We start from the raw sequence: 13,286 nt of genomic DNA on the forward strand, positions 1-13,286 counted from the left end.
CTATACATGCATGTTCTGTCAAAACCCTCCCAAGGAAAATGTTGAACACTTATTCTTTACGTGCCCCTTTAGTCAACAGTGCTGGAGTAGAGTTGGATTGGCTTGGCCGGTGGGAGACAACAAACTAGCTTTGCTGCATGGGGGCAAGAATAACTGACGGCAACCTCTCTTCATGGAGATTTTCCTGTTGGCTGCCTGGAGTTTATGGATGGAGAGAAACAACCAACACTTCAGAGGGATCCAACATTCATTCAGGGCATGGCTGGCTAGATTCAAACATCTCTTGGAGTTGCTGATCCATAATTGCAGAGAGGAGCTTCATCCTTTCCTGTCTAGTTACATTGTAAATTTGGGACATTAGTGTTGTAACTACTTAAGTTTACACGGTCGGGGGGCCCCTAAAACCCATTGTAAAACATATGTAACTGTTCCTTTGTGAGTAATACAAAAGTCAGTGGGAGCCTCTCCCACTGTCGTTCACTTTCAAAAAAAAGGAAGGAGGTCGCAAGTTCCTAAAAAACAGGCTTGGCTGTATGGCTTGTCGATGTGAACACGAGCATCCGCCATCCAGGGAGTGGCCTCCGGCAACACTTCTTTCTCATCATACATCAGGCTTGGTTGTAAGGCTTGTCGACATAAGGCTTGTCAGATGCAGAGCTTGAGCCAGACGAACCTCCAGCCTTTGACCCCTCCATCGCCATAACGAGAACATTTGCTCGAGAAAGAAAACTCGGATCGAGCGATAATGGGGGGAAACCTAACTCCATTCTCAACCCTGATAGTAGATCAAGGTCGGACGGTGATGCGAGGTCACCCCTGGTTCAGCCCGAATCAAACTACCGAGGGAGATCGGGTGAGGGAAGGTGAAAACCTTAACATCCGCGGGAGTCACCCCCGGGAGAACACTACTGGAGGATGGTCCTAACGCGACACATGTATCAGACTCTTCTCCAAACTATGTACGATGCATGAATCGCAAAACGGTATGGCTCAAAACGGACAAGCCTGGTCACTGGCGGGACGCATCTGCAGACATTTAAGGCCAGATTTGCTCTGTGGACAAGGGGCGAACTTTTTTTTTTAAGTCACGCCAGTTCTTTTTCGTTTCTTTTTTGAGTAACTTGAGTCACGCCAGGTCGTTTCGGCTCGGCTAGACCAGAGAGACCGGTCGGCCCATCAGGCCCTTCTTCTCCCCGACGAGAGAGAGTTTGCTCCGGGCTCGGCTTCTCTTCTTCCTTTTCGAGCTCCCACGCCGCACGCCCCTCATCTCCCTCCCCTCCGCCCCCCTGTCCCACGCGCCGCGCCAATCCCCACCACTCCCAACGTCACCGGCGCCAGGCCAGCTCCACCCAACATCCATCACCCGGAACACGAGATCCGAAAGGCGGGCGGGCGGCGGCGGCGGCGGCGGCTCGGAAGATGGCGGCCACGCTGCCGCAGCTGGACGACGGCATCGTCCGCAGCATGGCCATCGGCGCGGTCTTCACCGACTACGTGAGTTCCATTGCCTAACCCCTATTTGTTCCTTCTGTCCACGCTAATCTGTCGCGGCGAATCCGTTGGCAGGCCGGGAAGATAAGCTGCCTCGATTTCCACCGCAAGGAGGACCTCCTCGTCACCTCCAGCGAGGACGACTCCATTCGCCTCTACAACACCACCAGCGCCACGTGAGTCCGCCGCTTGTGTTTTTTACATCTGCTCTGTTGGTGCTTCTGTCTGTGTTAACTGAACCTCGGTGTGCTAGAGAGGTTACAGCATCTACTGCAGGATGGGAAGTGTCTGGCATCTACTGCATCTCGATTGTTGGCCTATAGGTATGAGTGACAGTGTTGGGTTCTGCTGTTTGGGGATGCTGGTAATGCGCCACTTTGATCTTAGTGGTGTCTAGCAGTGATGCCTCTGTGAGTATGTTAGTAATAAAATTTATGGTGATATGCTTCACAACTAGGAGCACAGCAGCATTAGGCCATTGGCTATTTGTGATGCAAACCCCTAGTAATCTGATGTTGCATGTGTTAGACATAATTCTGTAGAATTACATGGTAGGATCTTTACGCTTAGGCATTAGATCACCAAAACATGATTAAACAGAGGTAGATCTGTAAGAGCACAAACGTTGGTTCGTGGCTCCGCCCTTTTACATCATGTTATCCTTCCATCCCAGCGGGCCGTAGATCAATTCCAACATTCCCCTCCTTGATTGTTAGTCTCAACAACTTTTGCCCATTCTCCATAGGAATAATATACGAAAGTAAGGTGTTACAACAACCAATGAAATGTCGTTGAACCTCAATACTTATAGTACGCATCCTATTTTGAAATGAAAAACATATTACTTGTTGGGAGTTGTTCATGATAACGTCCCATAATTCCAGGATCAGAAGGCTTCCGATAATCCCATGCCGGCTACATGCTCACGAAAAATATTAGGTGTTAAGCCTTTAGTGAGCGGATCCACAAGCATACTTGTCATCCTGATATGCTTAACATTAATAGTTTGATCATGGATTCTATCTTTCACGACATGATATTGTATGTCAATATGCTTGGCACCAACACTTGACTTGTTGTTACTCGTATAGAGAACTGCGGGTTCATTATCGCAGTATAATGTTAGTGGTTTGAAGTGTTGTCTACCACTTCAAGTCCGGGAATAAAATTCTGTAGCCATACTGCCTGCCCAATGGCCTCATAACATGCTATGAATTCTGCCTGCATCATGGATTTCTTAGTACCTGCCTTGCAGTAGCTTTTCTATGATATGGCTCCTCTGGCGAGTGTGAATATATAACCTAGCATGGATTTCTTACTGTCCCTGCTGGGGCACACACCCGGCAAAATCAGCGTCTGGATAACCAACAACTTCCACGTTATCAGACCTTCTATACGTAAGCATGAAATCTTTAGTGCCTTGCATGTAACACAATACTTTCTTTATGGCCTTTAAATTTAATCAATGTTCAGGATATCGGTAACTATAGAACATAAACCCGCTTCTCCTCAAGATCCATTGCCCTAACCTTTGTGACTCCATTATCGTCAAAAACACCGCTTGCCCAGTCTCCACAAACTTGGTGGTATGACCTGGGCAATAAAAACAATATCCCTTTCCTCTATGAGCTTACCCAATGAAAAAAGAACTAATTGTCTTTGGGCCTAACTTTTAAATTTGTGGATTCATATTTTAGCTTCAGCAGGGGCAGCCACACACATGCAAGTAATTCAAGCTTGGTTTCTTTGGTAATCTTGAACAGCTAAGCATGGTTCACACCATATCCATAAGGGTGTGATTGCGACGCTCAACCACGCCATTTTGGTGAGGTTCACCAGGCGTTAAATAATGAGCAATGAGTCCATTCATAGCTCGGGACTTGGTAGTAAGTTCCTAATCTACCTCTATGTTTAATCATGTTTAGGTGATCTAATGTCTAGGCCAATCGATTCTATCACGCTATCCTAAAGAATTATGCCTAACATTGGTATCAGAGCGTTCTATTCCCCCTCAAAATGTGGCCCAAACGATGGTGACACAATTTTGAAGAGTTACTAACGCCTTTCCATTTCTTCTCATCTTCCATTCATCACTCACATACGTAAAAAAATCATTAAGGAATAATAACAACAACAACAACAACAAAGCCTTTAGTCCCAAACAAGTTGGGGTAGGCTAGAGGTGAAACCCACAAGATCTCGCAACCAACTCATGGCTCTGGCACATGGATAGCAAGCTTCCACGCACCCCTGTCCATAGCTAGTTCTTTGGTGATACTCCAATCCTTCAGGTCTCTCTTAATGGACTCCTCCCATGTCAAATTTGGTCTACCCCGACCTCTCTTGACATTCTCCGCACGCTTTAGCCGACCGTATGCACTGGAGCTTCTAGAGGCCTGTGCTAAAAATGCCCAAACCATCTCGGACGGTGTTGGACAAGCTTCTCTTCAATAGGTGCTACCCCAACTCTATCTCGTATATCATCATTCCGGACTCGATCCTTCGTCGTGTGGCCACACATCCATCTCAACTACGCATCTCCGCCACACCTAACTGTTGAACATGTCGCCTTTTAGTTGGCCAACACTCAGCGCCATACAACATTGCGGGTCGAACCGCCGTCCTGTAGAACTTGCTTTTTAGCTTTTGTGGCACTCTCTTGTCACAGAGAATGCCAGAAGCTTGGCGCCACTTTATCCATCTGGCTTTGATTCGATGGTTCACATCTTCATCAATACCCCCATCCTCCTGCAACATTGACCCCAAATATCGAAAGGCGTCCTTCTGAGGCACCACCTGCCCATCAAGGCTTTCCTCCTCCTCACATTAAGGAATAACATGTATAATTTGCCTCGTCTGACACCGAGGCCAAACATGCATTCATACATGTCATCATCCACACAAATTCCTACTTAATGTAGATACATAAAAACCATAATTGAATCATATAGCTGGTATGAAGCTCCAAATTCCATTAGCTACCTTAAGTTTTCTTGCCCCTTGAGTTATAACTTGGGTCGTAACGAATCCCTACATGGAGCTAGCAACTAGAGCAGTTGCACCTGAATCAATCCACCATGACATTTGAGAGAAATCAACATAAAGTGTTTCATCATTAGAAGTTATTTCATCAATACCTTTTTTGTTAGCCATTTGAGAAGCCCGGCAATCCCTCTTAATATGTTCTGAGTGTTTGCAAAGGTTGCAAAGTCTCTCTCCATTAGCATTCGTAGCCTTAGCATTAGAGGGAGCTGGAGGACCCGAACGAGAGCAATTTGCCTCTTTACATCCCTTAGGCTTTGGGTCATCTTTCTTGAGGACTTGCTTTTTGTTGGGCTTATGATTGTCCTGGTTTCATGCTCTCTCTTTGCAGTGTTAACATGAAAAGATGACCAGGCTTTGGGTCATCTTTCTTGAGGACTTGCTTTTTGTTGGGCTTATGATTGGCCTGGTTTCATGCTCTCTCTTTGCAGTGTTAACATGAAAAACATGGTCCTTTTGTTTGCCTGTTCGAGTTGCTCTTGCTCCGCTCCTCCAGCCCTCTAATGTTAATGCTATGAATGTTGATGGAGAGACTTTGCATCTTTTGCAAACACCCAGGACAAGTTAAGAGGGATTGTCAAGACTTTCTCAAATGACTTAACAAAAAAGATATCGATGAAATCACTTTTGTTGATGAAGCACTTTAAGTTGATTTCTCTCGAATGTCATGGTGGATTGATTCAGGTGCAACTGCTCATGTTGCTAACTCCTTGTAGGGATTCGTTACGACCCAAATAATAACTCAAGGGGCCAGAAAACTCAAGGTAGCTAATGGAATTGAAGTCGATGTTGGAACCGCAGGATCTCTCACATTGGAGTTTCATACCAGCTATATAGGCTTCAATTAAATAATGGTCTTTATGTATCTACGTAAAGTAGGAATTTGGTTTTCGTTTCTTGCTTGGATGATGACATGTATGAATGCATGTTAGGCAACAAACAATTTGTTTTAAATAAGTGTAACAAAAATGTTGGCCTTGGTGTCAGACGAGGCAAATTATACATGTTATTCCTTAACGTTTTGTTATGCATGTGAATGATGAATGCAAAGATGAGAAGAAATGAGAAGACATCAGTAACTCTTTGAAACTGTGGACACTGTCGTTTAGGCCACATTCGCCGGGGGGTGTTAAGCGTAGACATTAGATCACCTAAACATGATTGAATAGAGAGATGATTAGGAACTTAGGGCCAGTTCTTTTGGGGCTTATGGGTGGCTACCAAAATAAGCTGCCCCCTACCCAGCTTATTCTGGCAGCCCAACTTAAAATTTTATTATAGAAGCCTACTAATTAAGAGCTTATTTTAGCAGCCATCCATAAGCCTGAAAAGAACTGGCCCTTATTGCCAATGGGTGCAGCAATTGGCTTAGTGGGGCGATATCCTGCGCTTGCTTGATGCAGGCGTGACACAGGCTCAGTGAAGATGTTGGTGACGGGTACCGGCACTGTCCTGGTGCCGTCAGAGATGGCCTTCCTGTCGCGGCAGCGCCTCCCCTAGATCGGTTTAGGGGTTTGGGATGTGGGGAGCAGCAGAAAACCATATGTGAACTGGTCATACGTAGGTGTCCGGCTGCTCCCCCTCCTTTTATATTGCCCAGGGGACCGAGACAACGTTGGTTAGGGATGCCCCTGAGGGCACGTTAGTTTGGGGTGAGGGGCACGAACTTTGGTTCATGGCCCCTCCCCTTTACGTTACATTATCCTTCCAGCCCAGTGGGCCGTAGATCAATTCCAACAGCATGTTGGTCAGTACGATCCCCTTAGATGATTTAATGTTGTTTGTACTGGCAGTATATTTGTTCATGGTTATGCTGCAGTATGCCATGGTCTTATTTTTTCCCCCTACTACAGTCGTTTGTTTTTCTTTGTCAGATTTAACCTTTTTGTATGCGACCCTGCATGATGCCGGCATTTTGCTTTGTTTCATGTCATTGACTATTAGTGACGAATGCTAGAATTTGGACTGTTTTTTTAGGTTGTCGAAGACTACTTATCATAAAAAACATGGTGCTGACCGTGTCTGTTTTACTCATCATCCGAGTTCCATATTATGTTCATCAAGATACAATGTGGAGTCAGGAGAATCACTTCGTTACCTGTCATTGTATGACAACCGTTGCTTGAGATATTTCAAAGGACACAAAGACAGGTTCAACAAATTTTGCTTGGATTCTTGTTTTTAGCAACTATTTCAAGGGTCAGATGCTGAGGCCTGCATTCTTTTTTATGTCATTTCAGGGTTGTTTCACTATGTATGTCACCTGTCAATGATAGCTTTATGTCGGGGTCACTTGATCACAGTGTCAGAATATGGGATCTTCGTGTAAATGCTTGTCAGGTTTGGCCACAGAATCTGTTAATTTGATCACAAATAACTTAAATATGCATATTTTGTATTTAGCTGATGAAAAGTACCAATTTACCCTCAGTGCTTTTCATGCTTACACGTTTAGCATTCAGGGTATACTGCGTCTGCGTGGTAGGCCTTCTGTTGCATATGATCAGCAGGGACTTGTTTTTGCTGTAGCAATGGAGGGAGGTGCTATTAAGCTGTTTGATTCTCGGTCATATGACAAGGTCTGTATTGAACTTGAATCTGGAAGTCATATATCTAAAAAGCATGTGAAATTCTCAATCTTGTGAAAGAAACCACTTTCAGGGTCCATTCGACACTTTCTTGGTTGGTGGAGATACGGCTGAAGTGTCTGACATTAAATTCAGCAACGATGGCAAGTCTGTGCTTTTGACTACAACTAACAACCATATATATGTTCTAGATGCATATGGAGGGGAGAAGGTCAGTTAGCACTATAATTGCAGAATTTTGCTTCAGATATCGAACTGTAAAGTGCACAATTTCCTATATCTTGTCATTAACAACATAACATATGAACTCATCTTTGTCTGTTATTTTGCAGAAGTGTGGCTTCAGCTTGGAGTCATCTCGCAACATAGCAACTGAAGCTGCTTTCACTCCAGATGGTCAATATGTAATTTCAGGTAATATTCGGTTTTTTCGTGCATCTTCCTTAGGATATTCTGCTGCATACTACTCCCTCCGTTCCTAAATATAAGACCTTTTAGAGATTCCACTATGAACTACATACGGATGTATATAGACATATTTTAGAGTGTAGGTTCACTCATTTTGCTCCGTATGTAGTCCATAGTGAAATCTCTAAAAGGTCTTGATATTTAGGAACGGATGGAGTACCTCTGAATTACCCACATGTTGACCTGTAATTAAGCCTTAGCATATAATATCATCTCTAGTCTCACCTTTTTCTCCCTTTTGCCTTTACTTTGGGAAGATAGTATAAAGATTCATCAGTATATTTTTCACCTTCAACTTGTGTGTAGTTGTTTTATCAGCATTAGAGAGGCACTTATAGTTACAGTTTTATATACTGCTTTCATGCCAAGTAAAAAGTCAAAAGATCATAGTGATGATAATACATCTGATATGGTGGTATGCTTCCCATTCTCAATTCTGGAGCACTATTGCTGAAAGTGAAACTTGGAAATGTCAAATTTGCTAGAATGCTTTAAAAAAAAGCACTGACCAGGCTGCGTGGCAAAAGCTGTTGCTGAAAATAACATGCGCGTTGATGTTGCAGGATCTGGTGATGGTACCTTGCATGCTTGGAACATCAATACAGTACAGGAGGTAGGTACCACTTTCTTAAACTTTGATTACAGCCCTGTGTTTTGTTGGCTTAGTTTCTTTTCCTGTTGCAGATTGCCTGTTGGAACAGTCATATTGGTCCTATCACTGCTTTGAAATGGGCCCCTCGTCGAGCTATGTTCGCAACTGCATCGACAGCACTGACTTTCTGGATTCCCAACGAATCCAGTTCGAGTTAGGTCTCTGAGGAAGGGAGATGGAACATGGAATGCGCTAACTTAACAAAAGGCTTGTATCATGTTCTTTCCTTGACAGGACAGGTACTATGTATGAAGTATCACTTGCTTTATTACCATATATATGTGGAAACAGTGATGTTGGTTTCCTGTAGAATGTATTGAAGTGCTCCCTTTATTTCTTAAGTACTATATAATATTGCACACTTGCTCATTATGTTCTATTGTGGTTCCGTCATTGTACATAAAATCGCCCCGTATTCTTCCCCTGTGCTATCCTAGTGCATTTGATATGGAGAATCGGGAACTTGTTCCATATTCTTTTGTTGCTGGAACAGGGTAGACTTTTGCTTAGAATATTATAAGCTGGCCTTCTTATATCGCTAAAGCTCTCAGATCCCTGATATTCTTTTATCACCCCAAGAAGATGAGGGCATAACCTTCTCTTTGATTTGCCGACTCATTATGTTGGAACCTGATCCTTAGTGTCACCTTGTTATTCTTAGAAAAGACGCTGAATTAAACCATTGCTAACTTCGTATTCTTACAAAGCGAATGATTTAAACCACTGCTCGCTTTTAAATGGTGTTGATAATCCTGACTGTAGAACTTTTAAAAGATATCAGAACAATTACAGCAGCTTCACCTTGTAGAAGTTTTTAGTTTCCTGGAGGAACTTCTCTTAATGGTTGGATATTCAATCATGTGCGCCTTGGGGTAATCCCAAGTGTTCATTTACATGAAAAACTACGCAAATTCATCTTACATCCACCTGATTTCATGTCTATTTTGGCACTGATGATTTTCATTAGCAGAACTTGAAGAACTACCATGGGAATACACCTGCTAACTTCTCTAATGCAACAATACAAGAAAAGGAGACCAAACGAAAGGGCAAGGTGCAAATTACAGAACCATCAGTCGTCTACACCAAGGCGGTCCATTAAACCCGAAATAGCGCCTTGCATCATTATTACTACTGGGAGCAGCAAGGCGCAACATACAACATGAAGCACTAAACCATAAAATCAACACCACTAGTCATCTATCAAACATGCGACAATGGAGCAGATTTCCTGCCCAAGAGACACCCTACTTCTGCCTCTTGTAGATCTTGTGCAAGAAGGACTTCAGAACCTTCTGAACAGCGTCGCTCGGCTGGGCTTCGATATCAGCAATCAGCTTCTTGTAGCTCTCGCTCTCGTACTCATGAAATACCGCCTGCAATAAATAATAGTCAAACCAGTGGTTAGACAATGCCATATTTTGCGGAGTATGAGAATGCCAGTAGCTCTTATTATATGAGACACAGTATTATTCTGACCGCTCCAGCAAGAAGTTTTCAACAGCAGACAATTATATTTGCTGACTATGAGAATCCAGTAGCTCTTATTATAAGACACAGGTAGATTATTTTGACAGGCCCGGCAGGGAGTTTTCCAAATGAAGTTTTGGTTTTCAAAGATACGAGGAATAATTTGATGAATACTTGGTAAAACATTTCCTGTGAGCATGTTATCAAAACTAAACAGGCTTAAGTGAATGAAATGGATTGATGCGTTATACTCTGATTCATAGTCCTACTAAATCCATTACAGTCCACATATAAATATAACAGGGTTAAGAGTTAAGACAAACCTCAAGGTTAAGTTCTTTGTAGAGATCCTTCACTTTTGCCACGCATGCTGGATCTTTCTTTCCATAGTTTTCCTGTAGAAGCATTAACTGTTCAGTGACAGCCTCCATATTATTACGAAGGGCAAAGTAGTGCAAAGGTGACTCACAAATAGAATGCTCTTTTGGCTCTCATCAGCACGCTCAAGAGCTTGGACAACTAGCCAGGAGCACTTGTAATCTTCAATGTCGGTGCCAATCTATGGTAAGACTCAACATTGATGAAATTGCAAGAGCTAAATAGAACATATCAACAATAGAACAATGTCCATTCATTTTTAAACGGGCACATGCAGTAATGCACTAACCTTGCCAATAAATTCAGGATCACCATAACAGTCTAGATAATCATCCTGTAATAAGAAAACGCATATTAATGCTAAGTAGACTAATGGTGGTCGCAGCCAAAAGATTCATATTGTAATGTGTAGCAAACATAGGAGTTACCTGAACTTGGAAGTAAGTTCCCATCTCAACAAGTATGTTCTCTACAGCACCGTAGTTCTCCAAACTCTCACCAGAGAGTAGCAGCGCACACGCAACCTTTCATAAAGCAGCAGATCAGCACCAGTTGAATCAGCATCAATTGCCAAAACAGAGGTGTACAGAGAAGCTAAAAGAAAACATAGAATGATCATTTTACCGGCAGATAAAATGAATAGTAGGCTGTCTTGAATTGAACAATTCGGCGGTGGCTGCAAAAATATCAGAGCTTCATATTAACAATAAACAAAGGGTATATCACACATCGATTATTACCAAGAAATATCAGACAACAAAAGAAGACTTGTGCTCCTAAATTTATGCGCGATGAAGCATGCTAAAGAAGTTTATCTCAGAGTTGGCACAACATTAACTTACACTCCAATGTTATATTTTGTTAGATCTTTTTCTCCCTCATGGGTTGTAATAAGATCCAGCATTTGACCAGAAGCTGTCTTGAACTCAACCTGGAAAAACATGACAAGGTAATCACCACCTGTAATGATCCACAAGTTCAGACTGCACATGTTTCCTCAGCATAATATTTACTTACCTCGTTGAATAAATCAAGGAGATCGGCATAGTAAGGCTTCTTCTTAAAGTGGAGCCGAAGCATTCTCGAAATATGGTTGCGAAGGAGAATCCCATCATTTACAGCAATCAAGCCAACCTAGTTTATCAGAAAAGGGCAGCATTAGGGATAAGTTTATTTGTAAAATTGGAAAGAAGGGACTACAGAATGTTCTTGAATGAAGACAAATGAGTTTTTTGAACACTGTAGCTGGAAAGGGCAATTTAGTTCTCACTAACCCGAGACACCCTAAACCAACAAGGCTGCCCACGTCGAGTGTGGGAGTCGTCCATGATATCATCAAGCACAAGAAAGAAGGCTTGGAGCTACACAGACAGCAGCAAATCTTAAGGTGGGCAATTTTGGTTGCTTCAAATTCAGCGGAGCAACACTGAGAGACGAGGAATTACCCATTCAATGCACCAACCGAGAGTGGAGGCAAGAAACATCTCCTCCTCACTAAGAACACCGACACCTTTCAACAGCTTATAGCTATCGACCACGGAGAGCCCACGGTTGCACTTTCCTATCATTAGCAACAACAACGGGTTAGAAACGCGGTACCTTCTTGTAGTACCACTTGAGAAGAAAACCTGTAGCTCGAATTCATCTTCTCACCTCCCAGTACATTGTAGTCCAGCATCTGCTCCGAAAAAGAAAATAAAGGCACGGTGCGTTAAAAATAGCAGAACTGAACCAATAAGAAGATTATTGTTCATCCAGTCTCTGGAGCATCTTACTGAGATTTTTTTTTTACATAAAAGTAAAAACAGCATGCAAGATCCAACATCATACCTACACATTAATGACAGGGAAATGGATTTCCACATATAGAAGTAAATAATGACCACGCATGCTCTGTTTTAATAGCAGTACTTATAATAATCCACTTCGAAGAATTTGAATCAAACAGAAACGATTACTACGTATTTGACATTAAAATTGTGACTATACTAATAACTTGTGAGCACCATCTTCCTCTTAAACTAGAACAGCCTTCCAGCAGATCACTTGCAATTGGAAAGCATTTAACTAATTCTACTTATTAACTGTGCAGGAGCTTCAGGTTTTCGTTTCTCTGCTTGCTATTTGCTAAATATGATCCAGCCTTCCGCAGCAAACCAAAGCAACGTGTAGGGGCATTAAGCAATTAATTGCTGATTCAGCCTTGGGCAGCAAACCAACGGAGTACTAGTACTACTAGCAAGCCAAATTGATTGCGCTCCCACCCATCAAGGAGCCGATCTCGCGCCAGCTGATCCCAGTCAAATCTTAACAGCAGACCCCAGCGGAACCCAGCAAGGAAACAGGAGCTGGAGCCAGCGGGGCGGGACGAAACGCGGAGGAAAGCGGAAGCAGAGGAGGAGGGGAGGGAAGGGTCAAGGGAGCATTACGCGGTCGATCCACTCGTGCGACGACTCCGTGTACTCGAAGGCGGGGTCCCGGAGCAGCTCCGCCTTGAGCGCGTCGTAGATCCGCGCGAACGCCGCCTTGCTCTCCCCGCCCCCGCCGTTCTCCGCCGCCGCCATTGCCTCAAACAGGGGAGGGAAGCCGAGGAGTAAATCGGCCGAGGGGGAGGGCGGGTGACCTCAGTACGGCTGCGCTGGGAGATTTTCGGGGGACGGATGGCGGGTGGCGGCTAGGAGGGGCGCGGGAGTATTTTAGGGGCGGGGCTGCGACGGCGACGGGTGATGGGCGGAGGGGAGACTGGAGGGAGATCGCGATGGCGTCGAGCTCGGAGCACTGGCAGCGGCTGCCAGTATTAATACTCCTATATACTGCTACGAGTAGCAGTAGAGTAGTACTAGTAGAGAGAGGAGAGGGGGAAGGGAGGGAGGGAGACGAGACGATGCGTGCGCGATCTGGATCTGTGCTGCCGCTGCTGCCGTGCTGGAAATTTGGGACTATACGCGTGGGTTCGCAGTTCGGATCCGCATAATTTATAGTTTCCAGCGCGTTCGTCGCTGGCCCGGCCGGGGCTGGTTGGCCTTTGCTTTGCTCTCTACTAGCAGCCGTCCGACCACTGACTTTGTTGCTCTAAAAAGGAAAATCTGATGACTAATTCGACTAATCAACATGCCGTGTTTGAATGAACGAATGAATTACGGGCGTTTATATCCCGGGCTTTGCTGGTCGAGAACGAAATATAGGCCCCCCGCAAA

General features: G+C 44.0%; 2 protein-coding genes across 3 annotated transcripts; one reads left to right on the forward strand and one right to left on the reverse strand.

Annotated features, from left to right (window-relative positions):
- The first annotated feature begins 1,212 nt into the window (after positions 1-1,212).
- Positions 1,213-9,454, forward strand: LOC119349282 (protein ANTHESIS POMOTING FACTOR 1-like). Of its 2 annotated transcripts, XR_005169308.1 has the most exons (10): positions 1,213-1,494; positions 1,567-1,667; positions 6,511-6,684; positions 6,774-6,873; positions 6,996-7,112; positions 7,195-7,332; positions 7,454-7,535; positions 8,153-8,202; positions 8,274-8,480; positions 9,212-9,454. XR_005169308.1 is itself a non-coding variant. In XM_037617307.1 (9 exons), the coding sequence occupies exons 1-9, from the start codon at positions 1,420-1,422 to the stop codon at positions 8,397-8,399; spliced, it is 963 nt and encodes a 320-aa protein (XP_037473204.1). In that variant the 5' UTR covers positions 1,213-1,419; the 3' UTR covers positions 8,400-8,629. The 2 variants fall into 2 exon arrangements, 1 of the variants encoding a protein (XP_037473204.1); XM_037617307.1 differs by lacking the exon at positions 9,212-9,454 and having other exon boundaries at positions 8,274-8,629.
- Positions 9,286-13,010, reverse strand: LOC119349281 (farnesyl pyrophosphate synthase-like). Its single transcript, XM_037617306.1, has 12 exons — positions 12,519-13,010; positions 11,743-11,767; positions 11,535-11,650; positions 11,364-11,450; positions 11,107-11,223; positions 10,932-11,020; positions 10,714-10,765; positions 10,518-10,613; positions 10,379-10,423; positions 10,181-10,270; positions 10,035-10,106; positions 9,286-9,617 (listed from the first exon to the last, which is right to left on the reverse strand). The coding sequence occupies exons 1-12, from the start codon at positions 12,651-12,653 to the stop codon at positions 9,489-9,491; spliced, it is 1,053 nt and encodes a 350-aa protein (XP_037473203.1). The 5' UTR covers positions 12,654-13,010; the 3' UTR covers positions 9,286-9,488.
- Positions 13,011-13,286: the final 276 nt, after the last annotated feature.

Source organism: Triticum dicoccoides, chromosome 1B (assembly GCF_002162155.2).
Source record: "Triticum dicoccoides isolate Atlit2015 ecotype Zavitan chromosome 1B, WEW_v2.0, whole genome shotgun sequence".
Taxonomy (NCBI): domain Eukaryota; kingdom Viridiplantae; phylum Streptophyta; class Magnoliopsida; order Poales; family Poaceae; genus Triticum; species Triticum dicoccoides.